The following is a 27,091-nucleotide window of genomic DNA, read 5'->3' on the forward strand; positions in this document are numbered from 1 at the left end:
AAACCATTTGGTACTCCAGCAAGTCATTATTTAGATCAAATGTTTCCTGACCTATCGTCTAGAAGGAGAAAGCCCATGGAGTGGCCTCCGTGTTCTCCAGACTTAAGTTCATTCGATTTCATTTTACGAGATTACGCAAAATGTAGAATCTAGAGTCACTCAAAAAAGTATTTGTACGGTCGAAATAAATTATGTAAACCGTAATTTTCGCCCGATTTTGTTCAAATTCTGTATAAAAAAATTTAAACTTAAATTCAGTTAACGTCCTTGAGCAATTTTTAAAAATTTAATTTTTAGAGTATTTTTCAGAGTCTTAGAAATAACTCCGTTTTTGAACTTCTTGTGCGGAAAAAGTTTTTCAATATGGTTTTAATAATGTTGTAGAGGGGACTTTTCTACATATATCCTGAAAATTCGATCAAACTCAAACTACAAATAAGATAGTTACAGCTTTTTGAAATTTTCAAAAATGTCTAAATTTCATTATTTTGCGTGAAAATCGTCAATTTTTGGCGATTTTAAAAGGCTGCAACTTTCTTATTTGTTGTTTGACTTTGATAAAATTTTCAGTATATATGTAGAAAAGTCCCCTCTACAAGATTATTAAAACCATATTGAAAATTTTCCACCGCTTACTAAGTTTCCAAAACGGAGTTTTTTCAAAAATCCTGAAAACACCCTAAAAACTAAATTTTCAAAAGTAGCTCGAACACTTAAATTGAGTTTAGGATTGAATTTTCATTGCACAAAATTTGAATAAAATCAGTGGAAAATTACGGTTTGCAGAATTTTTTTTCGGCTGTACGAATACTTTTTTGAGTGACTGTAAATCACCGATCCAACATCTTTGGATCACTTCCGGCAGCGGATTAGTAAAAAATTTATTCGAATCACTCTGACAATGCTTCAAAATATTCGATGGCGGTTTCAACAAAATCTTTTCCATTGCACGGAGGCCGGAAGTGGGCACTTACAACATTTGCTCAATTGACTTTACTGGACTTTGCTTCTAGTAACTTTACGTTTATTTACAAAACGTTAAACACGATCTCTATTGTTGATCTCAACATTTTTCGTTACCGAAGTAAAGTAAAACAAATAAAATCACTGAAAGTAAATAATTCATTTTGCGCATATTTGCAAAGTCGCCATCTTGGTTGTGTTGATAGCAGAGACCTGAAACTCGGGGGTTATAAAGTATATTAAATTACTTTCAAAATGAGATGTCACTCGATCCTCTTTTTCGTTTAAGATTTTGGGGGTGAATACCCTCTTGCTTAAGAGGTTACTGGCAGAAGAGTCTGAATGAGTCTAAGAGGTTTCGTCCGCAAAAATAAGTTTAGGCGCCCCCGCGTTTTTCCGTTAGATGTTCAGAATTGCGCGTGTTTCCTTTTCAAACGGCTACCCTGTATATAAAACAATTTTTTTATCTATCTTAGCCACCACTCTCAGTAGCTAAGAATGCTACAACTTTTGTTGAAGTTCCCTAGCACAATTGGCCACAATTGGGTGCTTGTTGTGCTATTGTTCGTTCTTGTGCTGGAGAGAAAATTGATGGCACGTAAATTACTAGTAAGTTGAATACTGCATCCGTCACTTATAATTTACAGCATGGTCTGTATTCACGTAGTAAGCCCCAAAAGCTCTAGTCCTGATATACTTTTAGGGACGGTAGAAAAAAACTTTTTTTTTTCAATATAATTCGCATCTGTCTCAATGCACTTTTCAGACAGACCAATTAACATTTCTAAGTGTTTAAAAAATAATTAGAAGATTTGACGATAAAATGTTGTAAAACTGCTGGTTTGACTGCTTCATCATTGGAAAATTTCCTACCGCACAGGTGGGATTTTGGTTTTGAGAAAGGAAAATAATCACTGGGGGCCAGGTCAGGAGTGCAAGGTGGGTAGTCCGGTTCTTGGAAGCGGCACTCGAGCACTGCAGCTTTTGCAACCGCGGCCTAGTTTTTGTAAAATTTAACCAGCACTTGGACTTCAGGCATGTTTAACTAAATAACTACTTCCTCGATATGGCTTATTCACACCTATCAGGTAGATAAAGGTTTAGAGTGTATAAACAAAGTTCGGTTACTTTCTAGGAAAAACCGAAAACGTGTCAGGACGGGAACTTTGGGCCCTTATTATTAGACTTCAAAATGGAAAAGTTCGTGGGATTCGAGGGCGAGGAACGACGCCCTAGAGCGGCTTGGGCAGGAACTGAATTTCAGCTGCGTGCAAGAACAAAAATTGGAACGTGTAGTGTGCGTGCATATTAATTAAGAAAACGCATATTTCCGCTGTTAATGGAGAACGAGTTATTTGGTTAATTGTCTTCGGGTCTTGAAAATGCAAAAAAAAATAAAAAAAATCTACATATTGCGTAACGCAAAGGTTGGTAGGAAAATGTCGCAGAGGAGTTCGGCCGAGTCCGGGAATGACCGAATGGAGGTGTTTAGGTTTTCAGTTTTCAGCAGTTTCAGCGGCTGCTTTCAGTATGGAGACTCTCGGCTCCGGTATGATACGGAACTTTTAAGATTCCGTCCCGGAATCACCTGTTACACTGTGTAACGTGTTTTGACCACGGTACAATGCAAACTAACGTCCACATTGATACGAAGAATTTAGGACCTTCTCCTGAGCGTCGTATCAAGGGTTCCGGCCAATCTAAACGTCCATTGGAAGTAAGTTTTTGCTAATAAAATACTTTTACACTGTTTTGTTTAAACTTGAGCCGCAGGACATCTCGCCCCATGTATTACATGGCGATTATTTTAAAGCCGGCTTTATCAATCTGAGGATGATTGTTTGTGATTTTTTAAATTTTCGGGACCAGCACCTCACGAATCATTAGGGGTTGCTTTTGTGCGGCGAAATTGCATACTTTTATAAGTTAAAACTAACTGAAAATAACCTTCACCCTTCTCTAATGGCTCGGATGAACTTCTTTTTTGCCGTTTCGGTGGGAAGAAAAAGGGATTAAAAAAATGAAAATAAACGGCAAACTGAAGTCCATGGGGATGGATGAAATGCAAATTGTGCGAAACCGTCTGAAAGAAAAAAAAAACTTAATTCCCCAGCGATTAAGAAGAGGAATTTCGGGGTGTTTCACACATTTTACGTTTAATTCGTCTTCCATACGTTCCACTTTACCGTTTGCTTTCCTTCGTTTTTCTATTCCTTTTTTTAGTTCCCGAAGACGGTGATAAATTCGTCACCTAAATGCTAACAAGGGTTTTCGTGCGACCTTTTAGTAAAGGATGAATGCTATTCTCAGTTACTCTTAACCGGGAGTGGTGTGCAATTTCACCCCTCCATCAGCTCCTATTTGTATGCGGAGCGTTACTTTCAAACAGAATTTAAAAAAACCGTAACCGCTTTGTGCGGACCGCGCAACATCTACTTTAACCAGCGCTGAGTTGGTATTAGAGAACCGTTGAAAAAAAATTTAATTAAAGAAGGAAAAAATTCTTCTTTACCTCGACTCGACCAACGCTCAAGTCGAACTCCTGGCCCTCGTACTAAGATATATCCGTAAACATTTCTACAGCATACCCTGAAGTGCAGTTCTGTGACGACCCATAGGCCCCTTCATATAATCCTGTCCGCCGACGCTGTGTCGGCATGGGCGGGGAAAGGGTAAAGTAATATATGGCGGCCCACCATTAAAATCTCAGAATACGTAGCTTCGACAAAAACTATTAAACTGAAACTTAAAGGAAAGAGGGGGTGTATTTGCATCGAGACCCTGTAGCTATTTGGAAAGTTTGTTATTTAAAATAATAGTCTTAAGTTAAGGTGCCTAAAATGTGATATTGTCACTATCTGAATTTACAGCTTCATACAGGGGGTTAGAAAAATATACCGACAAACTTTAAGGGGTTGCGGGAGAAATCAATTCAACATTTTGTTCTTAAGTAAACACATGTTCGCAAATGAACCGTTCGATCAGAAAAAGGCAATATGGTTTTGATCGTTATAATCACTTTTTGTTCGTGTTGGACGTTGTTTTATTGATAAATCACCCATGGTTTGCAGTAATTGTTCAAAATGTGGACCATTTGCGTCAATACAAAAATTGCGTCGTTGCTTCATTGGTCTAATGGAATATTCCGGAAATAGCTTCTAGATGTGTGCAACTGGCTAAAAGATCTTCTTCATTAGGAATGGGCGTTTTGTAGAACAGAGAATTGAGATAACTCTAAAGCAAAAAATCTGAGATGTCGAAATCAGGAGCGCGCGCGGGCCATGCTACAGGACTTCCTCGTCGGTCCACATAGGTAAGTTCTTGATATGAGAAATGAACGGTTTTTTCGCGGGCATATGTTCATTAACGAAAAAAGTTTGTGATGCTGCCTTCCATCACCCTTTAATGTTTGTCGGTGTATTTTTTGGACATCCGGTATAATCCGCAGTGATATAATGTTTTGCCGATAACAACATACAACCATTTAACAGGATCTAATGACATCGGCCAAGAACCAGAGTTGAGGTCTGTGGTGCATCAAACCCAAATCCAATTTGGTCACTTGAAAGAGATTGATCAGATAATGAGAATTAAGTGAACCGACATAATTCTAAAAGCTAAGGCTCCATTAAACTAAAGCGACAAATGATTACCATCTCGTGAAATCAGAACAGACCCTTTTTAATACTGTCAAGATTGTAGCCTGTAGGGAAGTTTTATAGTTGTTATATAACTTGTGGTTATCTTAAAGTTTAATTTTATGCTCAATATTCGGGAAACATTCTTTCTTTTTCACAAGCACAATGCGATTTTACAGAAAAGGAGTTTGGACGAGTCTCAGTGGAACCCTGCTGAGTTTTTCTTACGTTAGCATAATTTATTCACCCTTTATGCGCAGATAGCCCTTATCCATAATATGCGAGTGTTTTTTAGATTGCGTATGCTCTGAAAAATTGAAATATTTTCGGTTGTGGATGTCGAATAGACAGTCGATTTCATAGGGTTTCCAATCAAATGTGTTTTAGAAATTGATTCGAAAACTAAAGAGTGCAAAATAAAAAATAATAAAAATAATAATAACAACAAACAATATTTAAGTTACACTAAAACCTGTAAAGTGTGTGAAACAGGAGTTACTAAGCGAATGCTGTTCTTCAAAAAATTTCAGAATTTGAATTCACATACCAATTGTACTGGGTCTGTAGGTGGAGTAATGGTCGCCAGCTATAATTTTTCAGAGATTACAAATGGTAGAATTTCTAAAAATATGAATTCTACCCGTATCTAATCGAATCAGCCGAATCTAAGGACATTGGGTGATTTAATTGTTTTATTTTGAATTTAATGTTATAAATTATAAATAATTATACAATTATTAGCAATTCGATGTTTTTTTTGTTGAGGAGGTGATAGGGCATGAGGTAAGGGGTACATTGAACCTATATATGCATATTCCAAAACTATAGATTTTGAGTTATTTTGGATTTTTTTATTGTCACTATTTGATCTCTTGTCTAACATTGTGATCTTCCGTATAGAGTAAAATATCTGCAAAAATATTTGCATTATTTGAAGATTTGGTTATTACTTAAATTTAAGTTATATTGTTTGTCTAAAGCATTAAATTTTTTTTTAGCATAGAAAAGGATTTTTTGAATATATGTATAATACCTTAGTTGATAGCTATTGAAATGACGAAGTGTTTAGAAACATTTTTACGCATGTTACCTTGAACATGCTCAGAAAACTGCCCAAAAGAAGTTGAGGTAGCTGATGTTCAAAATTTTTTTAATGAAAGTTTTACTCAAAATCTTCACATAATGCAAATGTTTCTGGACATACGTGTTTCATTCCATACGGAAGATCCTAATGTTAGATAAGTGACGCGGTAGCGAAAATAAAAAAATAAAAAATAGATTCTTGAAAATTTATTCTGACATTATTAACATCTCGAATTAATAACAAAAAACTGATTGAAATCACTTAAAATATACTGAGTTTTGGAATATGCATATATGGATTCATTTTACTCCTTACCATATGTCCTATCACCTTTCCAAAGGAATAAGTCGAATTACTAGTAATCCTGTATGGTGTGTCCAAGATAAGGACGTCTAGCGCGTGGATTTCGTAAATGATAATCGATACAGATTTGATCAAATTGGAGAGAACTGCCCATTCAAGGGAGTAGTTTGACAATGTAAAAAGACCGATAAGATTATTTTTGGTTTTTCGATTATTAAAAAAAAAAAAAGAAATTTGCCAATTTATTTTTTATTTTTTTCCTGAATTTTGGTCAAAGGTACTTGAAAATTAAAACTACTTTTCTCTGCAGTTTTTCATAAGCTTCCACATGACAGTCTTAGTTTCATTATGTGACTTATCATTTGTCAAGAAGTAACATCAATTTTTTCCTAAATACGGCTCTGATAAGTTTTATGTCAATTTTAAGACCACTTTTTGGTACAAATTCATTGATGTATCACTCTTAATAATTTTCAAAATTATTCGTTTCTTGCTTGTTTCATTAAAATTTAAGTCTGTGAAAAATCGGCAGACGAAATTTTTCTATATACAGTGTGACCCATTTGTTTTGAGTTCGTTTTGTAAAAAGTTTATTAATTGTGCGGATTAGCTTGAATTTTTTTAAAATTATAGATCTTGATAAACTGCACATTTTTTCCAAAAATGGACTGGTTGATGTAAAATTTAAGGCCTACTGTGAGTGTTTCTAGGAGTAAAATTTTAATAAATCATATTAGCGTTTTTTTTAGAAAAAATCTGGGCACGCCACTGAATTCACCACTCCTCAAAACGGGTTTGTACAAAATTTTAATGAAAAATTTTGAGTAACAATGATTTTGAAGAAGAATTAAAAATGCGCCCTCAGTACTTATTTAATTTCAAAGATTTATAGTTTATAACAACTTAGTTATGGTCTTAGGCTTATACAGAACGAATAAAACAAAAAACAAAATAAAAATTACATCACAAGAATCAATTAAATTTTTGTAACTTCTACCAAGCCACCATTTTCTCCAATGCACTTGTCATTCCTATTGCGCATGTTCAAAATTACGTTTCGTATTTGCTGTGGAGTAATTTGCACACAGGTACGGATTATTCTAACTTGTAGTTCTTGTAAATTTCGGGGTCTTGATTTATACACATTTTCTTCAAGTAAACCCCAAAGAAAAAAATCTAACGGGGTTAAGTCCGGCGATTTTACACTTAAATTTTCCACAATTATAATGATTAATAATTTAATTTGTATTAAGTACGAATAAGTTCTAATATCGATGTAGACTTCATTTGTTTGACAGTTAAACACTTCACTTGTTCTCCATAGCCTACTATGAATTTATCAAAATAAATAACTGCTGAGGGCGCATTTTGAATTCTTCTCCAAAATCGTTCTTACTCAAAATTTTTCATTCAAATTTTGTACAGGCCCGTTTTGAGGGGTGGTCAATCCAGTGGCGTGCCCAGATTTTTTTCTAAAAAATCTCTAATATGATTTATTAAAATTTTGCTCCTAGAAACTGTCACAGTTGATCGTGAATTTTATATCAACCGGGTCATTTTCGATGAAAATGTACAGTCTAGCAAGCTTTAGAAATAAATAAAATCCGGGCTGAATCGCACAATCAATAAACTTTTTACAGACTGACCCCTAAACAAATGGGTCACACTGTATATACATTGTGTAATATTTAACTTGGAGTATTGAAATATCTCGAATATTGGCCATTATACAAAGAGATTTTTAATTGGTGCTAAGGTTGATTCGTCTCCACCCCCAGTGTGGGCGGAGTGGGGGTTAATTTTAAATTTCAAATGGCAACCTCTATTTTTTTACAGATTTGGATAATACGGCGAAAAAATAATAAAAATGTATCCCAAAACATTTTTTTCAATTCATGCTGGAAAACAATGTAATTGACGAAATTGAGTTTATATTTTGAATGGCAACCTCCATTTAAAAAAAATTCTGTGGTAATAAAATGTGACAAATAAATAATAATATTAAGACATAAAATATTTACTTTTAAACGTTCTGTCGTTGGTATTGCTTCACGATGAAGAATTTGACTGCAGAGGACGAAATCGAAATGGTTTTAGTGTATGGCGGAGGTGGTAAGCATTTAGTTAATGCTGTTAATTTCTCCGCTCAGCGTTTTCGGGAATCATTACCAGTGAACTTGAAGGGTGAAATGAACAGGAACAATTTGGGAAATGAACTGCTCATATTACTCTAGGACTTTAATTGACCTGTGCATCAAAACATACGATTTCACATTCAGCCTACTACTCAGTGGTGGCACAGTGGATCGACAGATCTGGTCCGGTGAATTGGCCTGCTGGATCTCCAGATTTGACTCCGCAGAATTTCTTTTTGGGACGATGTCTCAAAGATCGGGTTTATCAAGAAACACCAACGACATATGAAGGTATGATTCTGCAAATTATAAACGCTTGCGCCAATGTTCCAGAAGACACATTGCGTAGATGTGAAGAGTCCTTTAAAACGTGCATAAATAAGCGTATTGAAGTTCAGGGACGCCAATTTGAGCATTCGGTTCAAATAAAAACTACACAAAAATTGATGTTTTCATTAATTTTAAAGCAGATATCATCATACCTTTCGGTAGCTCGTATAAGAATAAGACATTGAATTTCGTTAATTTGTGTTTTCTGGCACAAATAAAAAAAACATTTTGTACAATTTTTTCTTATTTTTAGTCGTATTATGTGAAAGTGTAAAAAAAAGGGGGTTGCCATTTGAATTCAAGAAGATAACCACCACCTGCTTATTTGGGAAGGAGGGGGGGGAATCAAATTTGGCACCAATTGACTTCTCTTTCACTGTAATTAAAGCGTGATACTGAGAATTTCTATATAGAATGCCTAGAATTCCAGATATTCCGATATTCCAGGTTAAATTTTACACCCTGTATAATACCAATTTGTGTATATATCTAGAATGGCCTCAAAAGCCAAATTTTATTAAACATTTAATTGTGTCACGTTAAAAAAAATCTCTTCATGCCGCTGCTAAAACTCAACTTTCTTGCCAGTGTGGGAAAGTCGTTTTACCGCACGCTCGCAAGAAAACGCTATTTCCCGAACTCCCCCCGAAATGTACTATATTACGCGCCCTTTCTTCAATTTACGACTCCCATTTGTAATAGATTATTTTGAATATTTAGCTAGTTATTTAGGGTTTTCATTTATGTTTGGCTTTGATATAAAGCAGAGGTCAGGGATGCATGGTCTTTTCGCGATGTCCAGTGTCTGTCGTACCAGAAAGTAATCTGCTGCTGACCAGAATGCAATTCTAGGTTGCAGCAGATTACGTTCTGTCTCGCTCATGGGCACGTTTGTGTTAAGAAGATTTAACGTGTGGTGTTATTCATTGGGATTGTTAATTCTTCCTACATGCAGCTACACAGGGTGTTCGGAAATAACGTTGAAACATTTTTGGAGGTGATTCTAGAGATTAAAATAATAAAAGTTCTCATAAGCATACCCCAAAAATTGTCTTTAGAAGGAACTAGAACTCCCTAAAGGGGGAACTCTGATGAAACTTTTGAAAACGGTTTGAGTTAAAATTATCCAATTCGGTATACCGTAGCAAGTTGCGATTTGAAAACTTCTTTTTGTGTTAATAATTGCAGATTTTAGTCAGATGCGTCACATACAGGGGGTCTACTAGGTAAATGTCGTCATAACTTTTTTGTTTATGCCATTTTTCGATTTTTGAAATTAAAGTGCTGAATTTCATATATTTTTAAGTAAAAAAGACCCTCAATTCTTTTCATTAGGATAGACCATTTTTCAGGAAGATAAGTTTTCATGTAGCGATGCACGATTACCCTGCCATCAAAATCTATGAAGAAAAGATCTAGAGGATGCATTGAAATAAACGGAGGACATTTTCAACGTTTGATGTGAATAAATGACAAATCCTTAACAACATTAGTCTTGTTGTTGCTCGCTAATAAAGAAATATTTCTATTACAAGCATGTGTTTCTTAAGGTGCATTTCGATATTCATGTGATCGTGCATGGGTTCATAAAAAGAGATTTTCATGGAAAACGGCCAATCCGAACAAAATGCAATCACAGGACCTTTTTTACTTAAAAATATTTGAGATTGCGTAGTTAGATTTGAAAAATTAAGAAATCCAAAAAAAAAAATTAGGGCAACAGTTACGCGTGTGACGCCCCTGACTAAAATCTACAATTATCAAAACAAAAATCTCTTCCTATTCAAATTTATTGCAATAAGCCGAATTTCATAATGTCAGTGCAAACCTTTTCTCGAAAATTGACGAAAAAACCATTTTCAAAGTTCTTCCTCTAAGGGGTTCTAGCCCCTTCAAGACGCAATTTTTGGGGTACGTTCACGAGAGCTTTTTTTATTATTTCTATCTCTAAAATCACCTCCAAAAATACTTCAACGTTATTTCTGGACGCCCTGTATGCATCGCTGTAACTATGCTTTGTGTGTTATTGGACTAGGAAGGTCGAAATGGAATTGTCCTGAGGATGCAGTAATAAATCTGCGTTGGAAAATTCGTTGGGTGTTGCGAGCAGTGGAAAGTGACTTCGTTTTTTTATTGATCCAGTTCACAAAAGTCTCTATTGCTAGAAAAAAACTTGATGGATGTTTGTGCAACTGGAAAGGACGACTTCTTGCAGTTCAACCACCCAGACCCTCAGGCCCATTGTTTTTTTTATGTCTAATTAAATCATTTTAGGTCCGAAATCAAAATTCTGTAATTGTATTTGTTTATATAAGACTGAAAGGAAGTATAAATCTTTCCAACTCTAAGAAAAATTTTGCGCCCAATTTAAGTCGAGTGTACCAACTTTATAAAGCGGAAATTATTGACGAAATTTTTAATCATCTTGGCAGCTTACCAAACGAGTTCATATTTTCCATTGATCAGCTTAAGCTATCATTTGAGAATACTTTAAAACGAATATTACAAAAACTTTACTCCAGCACTCTTAAGCCCTTGCGGGATTTTATTATTAATGCACATTGCAGGCTTTATTTTGATTTTCAACAAAAGCGCTACAGATTTCCCTTTGGACCCAATTTAACACCACTTTAACACTTTTTTCGTTGTTCTTTTTTTCCTTTTGTCTATAGGACGGCCAGATTCATGGCATAAATCAGAGGTTTTCCCGTAACCGGAAAAAAGCTGCTTTAGTGTATCGACGATCGAGCCTAAAGTTGCCTGTGTTTTGATTGTTATCATTTTCTCACGTTGTCCACGGCAACGGGTGCAAAATAGAAATAACAGTGCGAAATCCCTATGTCTCTCGCTGTTGTTATGGAGATGAGGACAAACTCTTAAATTTTCATTTCTATACTATAAGGTTTTAAAAAAATACTTTTTGCATCATTCGTGCAAAATATCTCTGGAGATCCGCACTGACTTTTTCACACATTTACGCCTCGTCGAAAATTAATTATTTTGCACCGCTGACATAAAAATGACTATAACAACATGGCACACGCATGATGAACTACCTATCATAAACTGTCTCTACGTGGCCATGATCCCAAATTAATGAGTAATATGTCGATCGTTATGTTCATCGGCAGAACGGCACAGTGAAGATGAATGATAGGTACGTATCACTTCATAAAATATCATTGATATCTGCAGGAATCTCATGTATCAGGCAACATCATCAATGTCAGAATGCCAGTTATGGATGCTGATTAGCGGGAGTGATTTTAGTACCCAATTTATTAGCAGAACTGATCATGTGTTTTGCAAAGTAACTTTAGAGATGAAACTCTCATACGAGTAATTGAAGTAAAACACGTGACCTGTTTATTTTGCGAGCTCATTGCGGTGTTGCCAATGTGTTGTTTTGTGTTGTTTTTGCCTCAAGGGAACCGATGAAAAACTTCGCCTGTTTTCAGTGTTAAAATCAATTAATTGAGCTCACTTGGTAGTCAAAAGGGGCCTGGTGCGGCAAATATTTTATTTCGACCATTGAGGACCTTTGGTGCAAAAAGGGGATGAGCCACTTTTTTTCGGGAAAATCAAAGAACAAACGAACATTTTGTGTTTTATTTTTTTGTTTTTCGTGAAGAGTACACTTTGTTGTTGCACAGAAATTAAAGTTCCGCTAGTTTATCACAAAAAAGCGTAAAGATTAAAAAAACTGTAACAAAAACAAGTTTAAAACTTTAACAGCAACTCGAGTTTTAAAGTTCCTAAGGAAGAAAATCACAATGCATAAAAACATAATACAATATGATTTGCGGGTCATTCTATAAGTAACGACACGAATTGATATAGCTCTCAAACTATTTACTCAATCAATACAAAATTTTGGCTACTTTTCAACATAATCCCCCAAAAACTGATGCATTTGTCCCGTCATTACTCTAACTTGTTGCTGTCGGAGCCACATTTGCACCTCAACCGTGACTTCTCCGTTGGAGCCGTATTTTTTCCCACGTAGAGCCTCCTCAAGGGGACCAACCATATCGAAGTCTGGAGGGGCAAGATCTGGGCTGTAAGGAGGCTGCGGAAGAACCTCCCGGCTCAGTTTTCAAATGCATTGTTGAGTGCATGCATGCACCGTGCTCTGTGTGGCCTTACATTATCGCGAAGCAAAGTCACTCATTGTGGCAAAAGTCCACGACATTGGGTGCGAACGGCAGGTTTTAACTTGTTTCTAAACATATCAGTGTAATATTGGCTGATGATTGTTCGTTGGTTTTGGAGAACATCGTATAAAATAGGGCCTCGTGAGTCTCAGAAAAATGTTAGCATCACTTTACCCGTTGATGGCCGCACCTTGAATTTTCTCCTCTTTGGGGAACTTGTGTCTTTCCACTCAAGGATTTGTTTCTTCGCCTCTGGTCTTTATTGACGTATCCAAATCTCATCGCAGCTTACAAATCTTTCGAAAAACATTTCTTTCTCGGTAAAAAATTCAGCTGCTCACTGATTTTGGGTCTCGTTTCTCTGTGGGGATCCGTAGGTTGTCTTGGGACCCATCTCGCACAGGTTTTCATGCGTTGCAGGTCACTTTGAATGATGTTAAGGACAGTTCCAGCACTGGCAGACAGTTTCTCGGCAATTTTTTCAACAGTGATTCGCCTGTTGGTACGGATTATCACGTCAATGCAAGATTTGAGGGAGGCAGTTGCTCACTTCGACCGGTTATCCACTCCGCTGCTCCTTAACGGCACTTTCGCGGCCATTTTCAAGCTGGTCAATCCACTTCTAAATTTTCGAAAGGTTTAAACAAATGTTTTCATACACTTTTAATATATTTACATGAATTTTGCTCTCTTTAACACCTTCTGCGACCAAAAACCTAATAACAGCACGTTATTCTTCAGCAGTGCAATCCTCAATCTTGTTATATGTTTACAAAATCTTATTAATCAGATGATCATTAGTCATCACAAGGATGCCAACTTGAAGTCCTAAAACTTTTGTGTTAATTCACGAAATAATTTTTTAGCTATATTGGTTTGTCTCGATACGTAACGAATGATCATCGTGTAATCGACTAGATTAGTTTTCTTCTTCGAGGGTTCTTGAAACGTCTGAAATTTGCAAAAGAACAGAATCACATTTCAAACTGTCACAAAATGACATGTATTAAGGGGTTCCTGCGACCAATGAAACTACGAAAACGACAATTTGGTTTACGAAAATGGACTGCATTTAATCGCACTTATTTTAAATAATGACAGAATTTGTTGGTCTAAGTATGAAGAGGGAGATTCCTTAGTTGGGCGAGTTACGAGCTACGATTTTGATCACATATCCGAAACCGACACCGTTCCAAGACGAAGAGAAGTAAGAGAGCAGAATTACTTCACTCATCCTTTAAGTGCTAAAACCGAGGAGCTCCAACCAGGGGCGCACCACCACCAAAAGCCCTTACGGCTATGGCCGCGCTGGATGCCATAAATCGCGGCCGCTTGGCGAATACCTATACGAGTCACTTTTCTGGGAATACTGCGCAGGCCCACCGAACTGCAGAACTAGTGACATATTTCCCAGCTATAAAAAACCCTTGGATATGGCCTGATGGGCACTGTGGTCTGGCACCCAGATGGTATTCATAGAATAAGTGTCGAGGTATATGGGGTGAAGGTGCAAGCAACTTAACAAATTAAACTACATCAAAAACCAACAATCTAAAGTCCCTAACATGTCAGCTTTTGGCACATACTCTGTATGACATTTTTAAGTTTTGCGTGCTTAGAAGGCAACGCGACAGACTTTAATACATTTAATAAGATCAGTTTCTGAAAAGTGGCACCATCAGCAGACCTGCTGCACTCGATTCCATTAGAAAGTGATGAATATACAAAAACTCGGTAAGTGGAAACGTTAAATTTTCCTTTATCAGGAATTTTAGGCGCCGACAGTGAAGGAAACTTCACCAGAGGGAAAAAATCATAAATCATATCCTGGGAAACAGTAATGACTCTAAATCGTAAAGCAGCTGACGCTAACTATGACTATTTAGAGAGTTCTTCGGTTACACGTCTAGACAAAGTCCCGTGCATCGACAAATTAATAAAATAAGAAACGTCCTTAAATAAAATAAAAATAATAAAGAAATATAATATTTCAATTGGTTGCAAGAACGGTGTAAGTCATGACGACTTATCCCGTTCTAAATTTGTGGAAGGGATGAGTCAAATGTGCTTATGGTTTCTTTGCTTATGGAATTTGTGCACCAAACGATAGCTTATCCTTTGTAACAGACTGTGGAACTCACTTTTGACAAGATAGTGACAACTTTTTGCACCAAGCTCCTCAACTGGCTCAAGCACGCGCAAAGGGACTTAAGTGCAAACAGGATTTTTAAGATAAGGTGTAGTGGGGTAAGAGCCCGTTTTGGTTAAATTTATTTTTACATTTTACTTTTCATTATTTACATTGATTATATATTTTTTTAATTTATTTACCTTGATTTATATATTTTCTTATTTATACAAATACCTTTTTTTAGCAATGGCTTCCTGGGTTATTGCCACTTAATTAAAATAAGCGAAAACGCCCAATTTTTATCGTAAAATTCAATACTATAGGAAATCGTAAAAAAGTCAACTGCTCCGCATTTGCCCCGAGAATGAGGCAGGGGGTACACGTCTGTTTAAAGTGTTTTGACGCCACCCATGAAAGGTCAAGGGGCAAAAGCAGAATTAGCAATAGTTCAGCTACAAATTGCTTTTTGCCGCATTAAAAAACCTACTTTAGTCGAAAACTTACACATTTTTAAAAACAAAACAAGTTTCTTTTCTAATTACCCCAAAGCTCCCCCGATTCGAACCCCCCGTAATCCGATTGTCCCCTGCAGTCCAGACAAACTTGAAGAAATGTGAATTTCTATTAAGTGCCGTGCAGTCCGGACCCATCACAGTTACCCTAATGTGGACTGCACGTGAGCGTCGCAGGGAATCCCTGATCATGGATAGAGAGAATGGAGGGGGAATCCCTGAATGAGTTTTATTTATGTCTAAGAAGCGTGGCTTCAAAAAGGTTTTATTAAACGTTAACTATCGGTGATAAACAGAATACTTTGCAACAATTAAATAGAGATATTAGCGGAAAAGTTATGACAACGTAATATGGTTGAACTTGAAAACATGCTGTAGCAAATTAACCTCGATAATCACAATCCAGATCATGACAAATACGCGAATGGATCATTGGAGATGAGGACAATTTTCAATTGGACGATATTAGCGATAACGCGGACGGCTATTCTGACGATGAAGTTTCGATAGATGTTCCAACAATAAAATCTGAAGAGGCTGTTAAATGTTTCTCTACAGTTCATTCAATGGGCAGAGGAAAACAACATCGAAATAAACAGAATGCTCCATCAGCGTCCAAAAGAGGCGAGACAAGGTTGTATTGACCACACGAAAATGTTTGAATTTTTTAAATAAATATACAGGGTGGCTCATTGAAAACGAAACAGAGGCATTTGCAGGTACTTAGAAATGTATATTTGAAAAATGCTCGGACACGTAAACTTTATATTCGAGGGGGACACATTATAAACGTATACTCGCTCCTTTCGCTTCAACACCCTAGCCGGGGTGAGTTAAACCCTTAAAATCTTAAATGGAAAGTATGGTCGAGTAGCACCTTGTTTGAAAGGTCTTTCGATTCTCGTTATAATGATACCCAAATTAACTAACTTTTATTCAGTAGTTTTCGAGAAATTTGGAAAAATGTCATTAAATTGCCAACAAGTGGAATGCTCTGTTAAAATCGTAAATTAGGAAAATTAATAGTAAACATTAACAAAAGTACGTATGTGGAATTACTGGGGAATACTGTTTATCCCTTACTCATTGACATTGTTGAACATGATGACCGCTATCAAGACAACCAATTAGTGTTCCAACAAGACAGAGCTCCTTCACATTATGCACGACGTGTTAGGGAGTTTTTGAACAGAGAGTTTCCAGAACAATGGATTGGGCGAAGAGGTCCTATAGAGTGGCCGGCTAGGTCTCCAGACTTGACTCCGTTAGACTTCTTCTTATGGGGTCATTTGAAAAGCAAGATCTACGCAACAGAACCGGAGTCTCTGGAAGAATTGCGACGACGAATTGTTAATGAATGCCGTCTGATAACTCCACAGATGCTTCAAAATGTTAGGACTCGTTTTGAACAGAACTTGTATTACTGTATGGAAGCTAATGGTGAACAGTTTGAGTATCTTATCAATTAAAAGAACTTTTGTTAATGTTTTACTATTAATTTTCCTAATTTACGATTTTAACAGAGCATTCCACTTGTTGGCAATTTAATGACATTTTTCCAAATTTCTCGAAAACTACTGAATAAAAGTTAGTTAATTTGGGTATCATTATAACGAGAATCGAAAGACTTTTCAAACAAGGTGCTACTCGACCATACTTTCCATTTAAGATTTTAAGGGTTTAACTCACCCCGGCTAGGTGTTGAAGTGAAAGGAGCGAGTATACGTTTATAATGTGTCCCCCTCGAATATAAAGTTTACGTGTCCGAGCATTTTTCAAATATACATTTCTAAGTACCCGCAAATGCCTCTGTTTCGTTTTCAATGGGCCACCCTGTATAAACGATGTCGTTATATAGAGTGTTGCCAAAAATGTGGGCAATATTCTGGAAATGAAAAGTTCTCTTTCAAAGATTGACCTTATGTTTCTAAATTAATTTTTGAAAACTTACCTTTATAGAAATATAACTTTTCAAAATTTCATGGCGAAAATGGTATTTTCTAAATTTTTCTTCAAGTTAATGAAATTTTATTAATTTTGAGTCACTTGCATACAATCCTAATGTTCATAAGATGGGATCCAACGTTTATTTCTACATCTTTAGAGAGGTGGGGAGGCTACTCTCAATTTTTTTATCCCAAAACTTTTAAAGTATTGAGTTTTTTTTAAGCATATTGTGGTGTATTAGATTTCTGGCGCATCTAAGAAAAACAAGGTATTCTTGGTTGATGTACATAAACCGAACCGTTTTCCTGGAAAACACCATTTTGTTCAAGGATGCATTGAACAAAAAATAAGTTTTACTAACAAAATTACCATAAAGTAGTGAAACAAACTTGAATTTTCATGATAATTCAACATTAGTGCCATTAACTCTCACACATTCTTGACCTCGACGTATAGAAAACCATTGCACTCTCCATAATACCTGGACGTTATTTCTTATTTGATGGCAATGAAAATGTATACTTTCCAATAATTCTTCTTTGGCCTCATCTTTAATAGCATATATTAAACTTTTTAAATATCTCCACAAATAAAAGTCCAAAGGATTTAGGTCTGGAGAACGAGGCGGTCAAGTAACCAAACCTCCACGTCCTATCCACCGGTTCGGAAAAACATTGTTTACATATTTTCGCACTTTAACACTGAAATGTGAAGGAGCACCATCATGCACGAACCACACATTCCGACGGGTCCCAAGAGAAACTTATTTTAATGAAGCGGATAGTGAATTTTGACGGAAATAAAAAAATGTACAATGCACTTTTTGACAAAATGGTGCATTTCTCAAAAAAGGTTCGGTTTACGTATATTAACCAAGAATACTGTTTTTTTTCAGATGCGCCAGAAGTCTAACAAACTATACAGCGGTTAAAAAATCCCAAGCCCTTAATTGTTTAGGGATAAAAAAGTTAAGGGTAGTCTCCACACCGCCTTCCTGAAGATATAGAAAGAAATGTTAGGTTCTACCTTGTTACCATTGGTAATATGACCTAAAATTCATTAAATTTTATCAACTTGAAGAAAAGTTAACTAGAAAATACCATTTTTGCCATTAAATTTTGAAGAGCTGCATTTCCGTAGGGGGAAGTTTTTGAAAATAAATTAATAAGCATAAGTACATTCTTTTAACGAGAACCGGGATATTGCCCACATTTTTAGAAACACTCTGTATAAATTTTTGTATAAATCTATTACATATGCTTAATCCACATAGTTCACCATCATTTTACCTTTCATTACACAATATTTTAATATGACTCCGAAGTTCGGATGACTTCGATATCCAGACTGAAAAATTTTAATTGATCCGGATTGGCGGAGATTTACGGTAAAAAGTAACAAGTCCAATCGAAAAATTAGGTAAAAATTGTGTTATATACAGGGTGTCGCATTTAAAGCTATCAATGAAGATTACTCAAAAACGGTACGATGCATGCAAAAAAGTTCCAAATAAAAGTTGTCCGGTAAGGAGGGGGACATGTCATGAAGATAGTCACTTTTAGCCAAAACGTCATTTTAAGGTAATTTCAATTTTGTTTTTCAAGTGACAACCCCGTATTTTTTTACAGATTCTTATATAACTTTCAAAAATTGAATATCTTTAATTTGAATAATTTTTTTATTAGGCGTCTTGCTCCACAGTCTTTGATTTTTGTCCAATTTTTGAGATGGTCCAAATTATTGCATTTATTTGCTAGAAAAGGTGTGCAATTCATATTCTCCTTGAAACTCATAACCATCCTATCTAAAAAAAAATACAAAAAGTAAATTTTCCTAAATTTCCCCTTGTTAGAGTCTACTTTATAACAAGGTCTACAGGAAATCGATATTCTTTTTTCGACATTCAATTTAAGTGTTTCGTGTGAAATTATTCAAAATTATTCTTTTAATTTCAAAATTCAATAATTTAAATGGATCACTAGACATTGGATGAAAAATTAGAAATTGTTTTTATTTTCAAAGAGGCTGGAAGAAATGTTAGTCGAATAATGGAACTTTACGCTGAAAGATTTCCCGATAAAAGTGTTCCCTGTTGGACGATAATTCAAGAATTTTGAAGAAACTCCATGGAACTGATAGTGAAAACCGAGTCAGTTTACATAACTGGCCAAGGCAGCAATTAAATCAAAATGCAAATTTCTTCTCTAACGTTTCATTTTTGGACGAATCAACATTGGCAAATCACGGTGCAGTGAATCGTCAAAATCTGGATTTTTGGAGTATTCTAAACCCACACTGGCTTAGACGAGTTGAACATCATAGACCATGGTCAGTGAACGGTATGGTTCGGTATCAATGGGGACCACTTAACTGGCCCTTTCTTCATTGAAGGAAACTTGAATGGAGAAATGTACCGCAATTTCTTGCGTAATAATCTTCCGGAATTTTTGGAAAACGTTTCACTTGCGATTAGACAGGTGATGTGGTATTGGCACGACGGCTGTCCAGCCCATTTTTCTAGAATGTCTCGTGAGGTTTTGGATGAAATGTATCCAGATCGATGGATTGAAAAGGGCGATTCAATGAAACGGCCTCTTAGGGCGCCTGATCTGACCTCACCAGATTTTCTACTCTAGGATTTTTTAAAGGATAAATTTTATGCAGAAGCACCAAAAACTGCAGACGATGTGAAAAGGAAAATTGAAAATTAGTGTAAATTAATAAACGAGGAGTGTTGCGCAGAGTAAACAATCCTTTTAGAATAAGAGTTGATGCGTGTTTGGAGCAGGAAGGACTTTCTTTTGAACATTTGTTTCCGTAAGTTTCTCAAATCGGAATTTTAAATAAATTTACCAAATAAAAAAAAACTTTTTTTTAATTAAATAGATGAATTGTTATGAATTTCCAACAGAATATGCATATTGAAACTTTTCTAGAAAAAAAATGTAATCATTTCGAATATCTTGAAAGTTGTACAAAAATCAAGGATAACTCTACAGTAAAACGTCTAATCAAAAAATAGTTCAAATAAAAGGTTTTTATTTTTTGAAGGTCTACAAGAATCTGTAAAAAAATACCGGGGTGGCACTTTGGAAAAAAAAAATTCCTTGAAATGATTTTAAAATGACGTTTCGGTTGAAAGCCACTATCTTCATAAAGTGCCACTCTCTTTACTGGACAACTTTTGATTGAAACTTTTTTTCAAATTTTTTAAGTGACCTTCAATCACAGCTTTGAATGGGACACCCTGTATACTTAAATATTTTATTGCGTAAAAATCTATATTGTAAAAAAATGTTTAATTTTAACTTTGCAGGTTACTAAGTGTTATTAGTTTTAGTTAACGCATTTCTCACGTTCATAATGCTTCTGTTTTGAATCTCCGTTACAAATGCCACGTACCCACTGCATTCAACTAACGCATTGAATTCATCGTCGATGGTCAATACAAAATCGAAAGTCGCATTTACAGATCATACACAAGTTATTGTCGTTATTAACATTATCAGAATTATGTTTGATGCTTTTCTTAATTTTTTTTTTTCTGTTTTCTCCTTTGGCTGCTTGTCTCAAATTCACATTTTTTTAACCTCTTCGACAGTTATTACTTCCGCTCCTGTTGCAATTTGTTTTCCTGCATATGATCAAATGCATTTGATGTGCTGCGGTCTGATATGCACTTGCTCGAGAGGTTAGTCTGCACTTACCCCGTGCATCAATATTTCTGTAGTATGAGGAGACTAGTGCTTTTCTCAAAATAATATCAAAAAAACCATCTACGATTCTTTTTTCAGACGTAAATTTTATTAAAAATTCTTTGTTTATTAATTATTAAAATCTCTACCACAAATTACAATTCGGAACTGGATATTTCATTAAAAAACAAGGCGCTTTAATTGGGACTCCGAACCTGTACACACACCTTTGTTGAAGCGTAACTCAGCTAATTTATTTACACAGGGGAAATCCACAAATAACGGCTACATTTACGTCGTTGGCTTAGACTCACTATTGGGAAGATTTCTTATTTTTGAATTAATACATTTTTATATTTTATTACAACTGAGAGAACGCGGTAACGCGTAATGAACTTTCCTGTTCTACACACTTACCGCACCGCACCTTATATAAGTTTAAAGATTTAGAATTTTCTCACTGTAATGTTAGGAAACATTTAAAATCGAAGAAGTGTATTTTAGAACTGCATTTGTTTTAATACACGATATTTTATTGTAAAATATAAAAATTTACAAAAAACTCATTCTTTAATTTAAAGAAAAAAAAACGCTTAACTCTATTAACACTAACAAAATTGCTTAAGAATGTCACATTACACTAACATTTTTATAGAATTTCTATATCTTCTTTATCAAAATCGTCTGAAAAAACATTTGTAGGGTTTTTTCCGTTGGAAGATTCTTGCAAAAATCATGGAAAAACATTGTTAATGTAAGGAAGGAGTTCCAACATTTTTCTTTCGTTACATAGTTAGAAGAGGCATATTATGGCAGCGTTTATGGACACTCAGTTTGCCCTCTTCTTTGAGAGGACACGATCTTGAAAGCTTCAGTTTCTTCATGGCCATTTTTGTATCAAAAATTTCCAAATTGCCATGGTTGTGTATAACGGGTCCACGTGATGTCTTTCCATATAAACTCTTCTTTTTCTCTACTTCCTTTGCGTACCTATAAAGACGTGTTAAGCAAAGAAGAGAAATCGATGAAGTCACTGGTTTTCATCTCAATAACTTGATTTTGCTCGTCATTTGTTTCAATATAGAAATCGCACCGTGGGTTGATTGACCGTATGGAATATTCCAGGAATAGCTTCTAGATGTGGACAACTGGCCATTACTCTTGCCAAGCGATCTTGCTCATTCGGAACAGGGGTTACGTAGATAATAGATTTGAGATAACCCTAAAGGAAAAAATCCGGTGGGTTCAGATCAGGAGAACGCGCTGGCCAAAGCTCTCCAAACTTCGATATTTCTATATACCGTATCCACTTGACCTCTTTCCATGTAAACTTTTCTTTTTCTTACTTTGCGTACTTGTAAAGAAGTTTTAAGCAAAAAAGAGAAGTCGATGAATTCGCTGCCTTTCTTTCGAATAAAGTTGGAATTGCTGGTCTTTTTCGAAACAGCGAACTAACCTGCACCAGTCCTTTGGATGTTCTATCAGGTTGTCACGTTTTTTCCTCTTTTTCTATTGGCGAGTGATCACTGTCGCATTCCATCCTAGTATGGTCCAGTATTAAAAATGTACGGTCTACTATTTCTATAGACTTTCTATTTTGCAGCACCGCCGTGAACATTACGATAAAGTGAGAATTTTTATTTTGTCCCTCAGAAACCTCAGAGAAAAATACCAATTTGTGTGATAGTTTGAAGCCTGCTCAAAAGTGTTTTGTAGAGGCATGAATTGGCTGTTTGGTTGCCCCTCTTCTCGATTGCCTTTCGTGCCCCATACAGCTAATACTCTCACTGTTAGTACAGTTAGGAATGGTCAAATTGTAGGTCCAGAGCTGTTGTCTATACACTGCATTTGAAGTGTTCAAACTTGGCGTGGCAAGCATTGTTGTAAGCCATAAACAAAGACAGTTTTAGACCCGTTATTTTTGTATAGTTTCTTTATTCACTTTTTCTTAAATTCGTCAGCAATGTCACTATCATGTCGATGTTTCATATTCTCGTCTTTGAGTTTTACTTAATCCATCGCCGTTACCTCATTTTTTCATTAAACTGTGTATCTTACCACATTGACCACACGTATCCTTGGTGTAACTTTTTGTAGATATGCTCATGGAATGGAACTCAGATTTATATAATTTCCCACTCACAGGTTTAGACGGAGCAATCCGAGCTTGGTATTCTTTATGCTTTCCAGCTAAAGCATGAGGGTGGATCAAATATGAATCGCAATTTCTCTTCTGCGGGTATTATAGCGTCGGGGTAATATGGAGGGATATGACGAAAGCACGTCTCTTCTGGTTGGTCTCTGAAGGCCCCGTTTTTAATTGGTATCACCACGAGTGAGCACGAAGTACACCCCAGTTTGCGCAACGCCCTGTTATAAGACTTCTCACGTGCGAAGGCGGAAAACTAGTGGAAATTCTTCAAACAGCTAAAGCACAGTTCAGACAGACCTGGATAAAGAAAACCTTAGTGTACGAATGGTATAAGCAATGAAAAAGCTTGCAGATCGCTAGAAAAGTCGATACTTTTCGACCAGAAACGTGATTCTGGTTCACGACAGTGCCCGCTCTCACACTGCCAGTCAGAGTAGGGAAAACATGGAAGAAATTCATTGGCCGACATTGGAACACTCTCCCTATAATTCGGACTTATCTCCATGTGATTTTCACATGTTTGGCCCGTTGAAAGAGGCCCTGGGAGGAGAAAGATTCGACAACGATGCAGCTGTTGGGGGCTTCGTGCACAATTGGTTGCAAATAAGCTCCGCTTATTTTTACGATAACGGCATTAAGACATTTCCAATACGATGGGAAAATTTATTTTTAAATCAGGAGATTATGTAGAAAAACAACATGTTTCTTTCACTTTTGGATCTTTTCCAACACATTTTTAAAATATACTGCGTGACATAGAGAAGAGAACATCCCTGAAAAATGATTTTATTTAAATAATCTTTGGTATGGATATTCGTATATATGGAAACACATTAAAAAATTAAATTTTCAGCCATATTGATCAATGCATTTACGAGTTATCACGAATTTTAGGAATTTTTTAATTACAAGAATTGCAACAAAATTTCAACAATATGACTGCAAAATACCATTTATTGGTATATAGTGCTTAGAAAGTGCTTTTAGATTAATTAAATATATCTAAACGAAGAATGCAGTGAAATTTTCATCAATTGAGCGAATTTGAGAGAAGTCAAATATAATGGACATATGAGAGGCTGGTCATTTAGGGAAATCGCCAGTAGATTGAACCGTAGCGTAAACACTCTAGTGAGATGTGGTCAGGCATGGTTTCAAAAAGAGCAAACTGGCAGAAGGGGAGGTACTGGACGATTCCAACGAACAACCATGATGGTCGTCTTCGAATTATGGCACTACGAGATAAGTTGGTCTCGTCAAAGACGCTTGCGGATCAGTGGTTTGCTGAAGATGGAAGGCCCATTGGAATTCGAACCATTTATCGCCGAATAAGAAGTTTTGCATGATTTTCTACCATTTTCATCTTGTTTTGTCCCTCCACATAAATCATCGTCAAAATCGATTGCAGTGGTGTAGAGAACGGATACATTGAAATCTGAAATGGGGTAATAATGTGTTTAGTGATGAACTCAGATTCTGTTTCGGTATGCATTATGATTTGGCAAGAGTAGAAAGAAGAACGAGGTGAAAGGCGGGATCCTCAGTTTACAATAAAGAAACATGTCCATCAGACTATCGGGGTGATGGTTTGGGGTACTATTGCATGTGGTAGTAGGTCATTTTTTCTTTTCATTAAAAGGAGTATGACAGCCCAACAATACATCCGAGAAGTCCTGGAACTCGTGCCTTAATAGACACTCTTGTTAATCCAGTTTTCTAGCAAGATAATACACGACCACATGTGGTTAGAGTGATTATGGACTTCTTGCAACAAAACGGAATCAGTTTCCGACCTTGACCACCTCGAACTCCAGATGTTCCAGTGATTGAACTTGTAAGGGATGTTGTAGGTAGAAGGTTGCATAATTTACCCCATCCCCCACAAATCCTGACGGCGTTATGTCATACTGTCCAGTTAGCCTGGAATGAGATCCCCCAAGAGGATATCAATAACCTCATTAGATCCATGCCTAGACATGTTCGAAGATGTATAAGACACCATGGAGGACTGAAAAATTATAATTTTTTTTTGGTTTTTAACAATTAAATTTGCTAAATTTTTTAATGAAGTATATGTTTTAGTGTGAGAAATACACATACCAAAATTATTTAAATAAAACCAATTTTATGGGGTGTTTTCTTTTCCGCGTCATGCAGTATACAGTGTGTTTCCTAAATGTTAGACAAAAATTTAGAGGGCTATTTTCTGAGTAATTTTGAGAATTTTTGTCCTTTGACGATTTTAGGGAAAATGCTTTGTTTCCTAGTTACAAAGTGATAAATATTTTTCATGAAATTTATTAAAAGCTTTAATAATTGTTTAAAATGACTGCCACCAGCATAGACGATTCTAATATTCTCCTCACTGACAGCTGAGCCCTTCCAGAAATACCAGGGCTGTTTTTATTGAATTCTACCCGTCAATTATGCGATTTCCCAAATCTTCCTTGTTTCCCACTGGATTAGTGTGAGCCAATGATTTTAAATGGCCCCATAAGAAAATAGGCCAGAGGGTTCAAGTCTGGGGATCTATCCGGCCTTAAGTGAGGTCCGCCACGACCAATCCAGCGATCTCCATATGTTTTCATTAAAACTTCGCCAGCAATCCTACTAAAATATGCTGGTTCTTCATTGTGCATAAATCGCATTGCATTTCTGGTTGTCAATGATACATTTTCAAGGAATTCAGGAAGTGATTGTTCCGAAAAGTTACGATAAACTCCGCCTGTAAGTCTTTCTGGTAGAAATATTGGACCAATTAACTAATCACCCATAATTGCAACTCAAATATTTAATGAAAATTGGTGTTGAAAATTAACTTCTAGTACTTCGTATGGATTTTCTTCGGCCCATGCACGATTATCATGAAAATTTCTTATTGCATTTCTCGAGAAATTTGCTCCATCGATAAAAAGAATCAACGACAGTAGTTGCGGAATTTGCGCCAATGTGTGCAAAAGCCATTGATAAAATGCAATCCTCAAGGAAAAATCTGTAGGAAAAAGAGCCTGAACACATTCTATGGGGTACGAGTACAACAAATTTTCCCTCAAAACTTTCCACACAGTTTTATTACTAACATCCAAAGCCCTTCCAATTTTTCCAGTAGCAGTGCCTGGATTTTCCTCCATTATGTTTGGCACGTTTTCTTCCAATTCTGCCGTTCTTACTGCCATTGGTCTTCTTAAACCTCTACTTCCTTTTAACGTACCCGTTTCACGAAGACGTTGATGAGTTCTTTCGAACATTTTTCAATTGGGAACATCACGATTCGGCAATCGTTCAATGTGAAATTGCCTTGCCCTTAACGAATTTCCATTGGCAGGTCCATACGTGAAATGCATGTCGGTCATCTCAGCACTCGTATGGGCAATCGTGATGAAAAAAGATTGAAGGTGACAAATTTGGAAACGTATTCGAATGAAATGACGTTCAACGTGACCAGTAGTGTTGTTTTCGAGATTCACACTATCTTTCTAAGTTTATTTTAACAATTTTAATAAAAAAGGAAAAAATTTGTCAATAAACGTTTGCGGCCTTGTCTCTAGGGAAAAAAGCATTTTTCGTAAAATCGTCGAAGGACAAAAAATTCTTAAAAGATCTCAAAGAATAGCCCCCTAAACTTTTGCCTAAAATTTTGAAAACACCCTGTATATTCCAGTTGATATTTGATTCACCCTCGTGTCATAAGATGGTAAAAAGCGACGATCTTGGATACGTTGTCGACAGTAATGACTTCCGTATGCTGGTATCAGCCTAATGTGTTTTCTGACTAGTTTCAGTGCCTCAGTTCCAATTTCATTTTGTGGAGAATGACAATCTCTTTTATCATCTTTAATACTAACCGCGTCGGTTGTTTTAATTATTACTGATTCAATAAAAGTATTATTCATGCCAAAAATGACTTTAGAGCAACTTTTGAAAATTTTCTATTAAAGGCCTAATTACTTTTACGTGATATTTATAAACGTCATTTCTTATTATTCGTGTGTTCACTTTTTTGCTTTCTTTTCTATTTTTAACGTAATTATGGAAATGTAAAACTTG

At 36.0% G+C, this 27,091-nt stretch overlaps 1 protein-coding gene across 1 annotated transcript in view; it reads left to right on the top strand.

Annotated features, from left to right (window-relative positions):
• Positions 1 to 2,502: 2,502 nt before the first annotated feature.
• Positions 2,503 to 27,091, top strand: part of LOC136342235 (inactive dipeptidyl peptidase 10) — a 132,498-nt gene continuing 107,909 nt past the window's right edge. The window contains exon 1 of the mRNA XM_066287833.1: positions 2,503 to 2,680. Coding sequence (XP_066143930.1) covers positions 2,588 to 2,680 — 93 coding nt within the window. The 5' untranslated portion in view covers positions 2,503 to 2,587. The remainder of the gene's footprint in view (positions 2,681 to 27,091) is intronic.

Source organism: Euwallacea fornicatus, chromosome 11 (assembly GCF_040115645.1).
Source record: "Euwallacea fornicatus isolate EFF26 chromosome 11, ASM4011564v1, whole genome shotgun sequence".
Classification (NCBI taxonomy): Eukaryota; Metazoa; Arthropoda; class Insecta; order Coleoptera; family Curculionidae; genus Euwallacea; species Euwallacea fornicatus.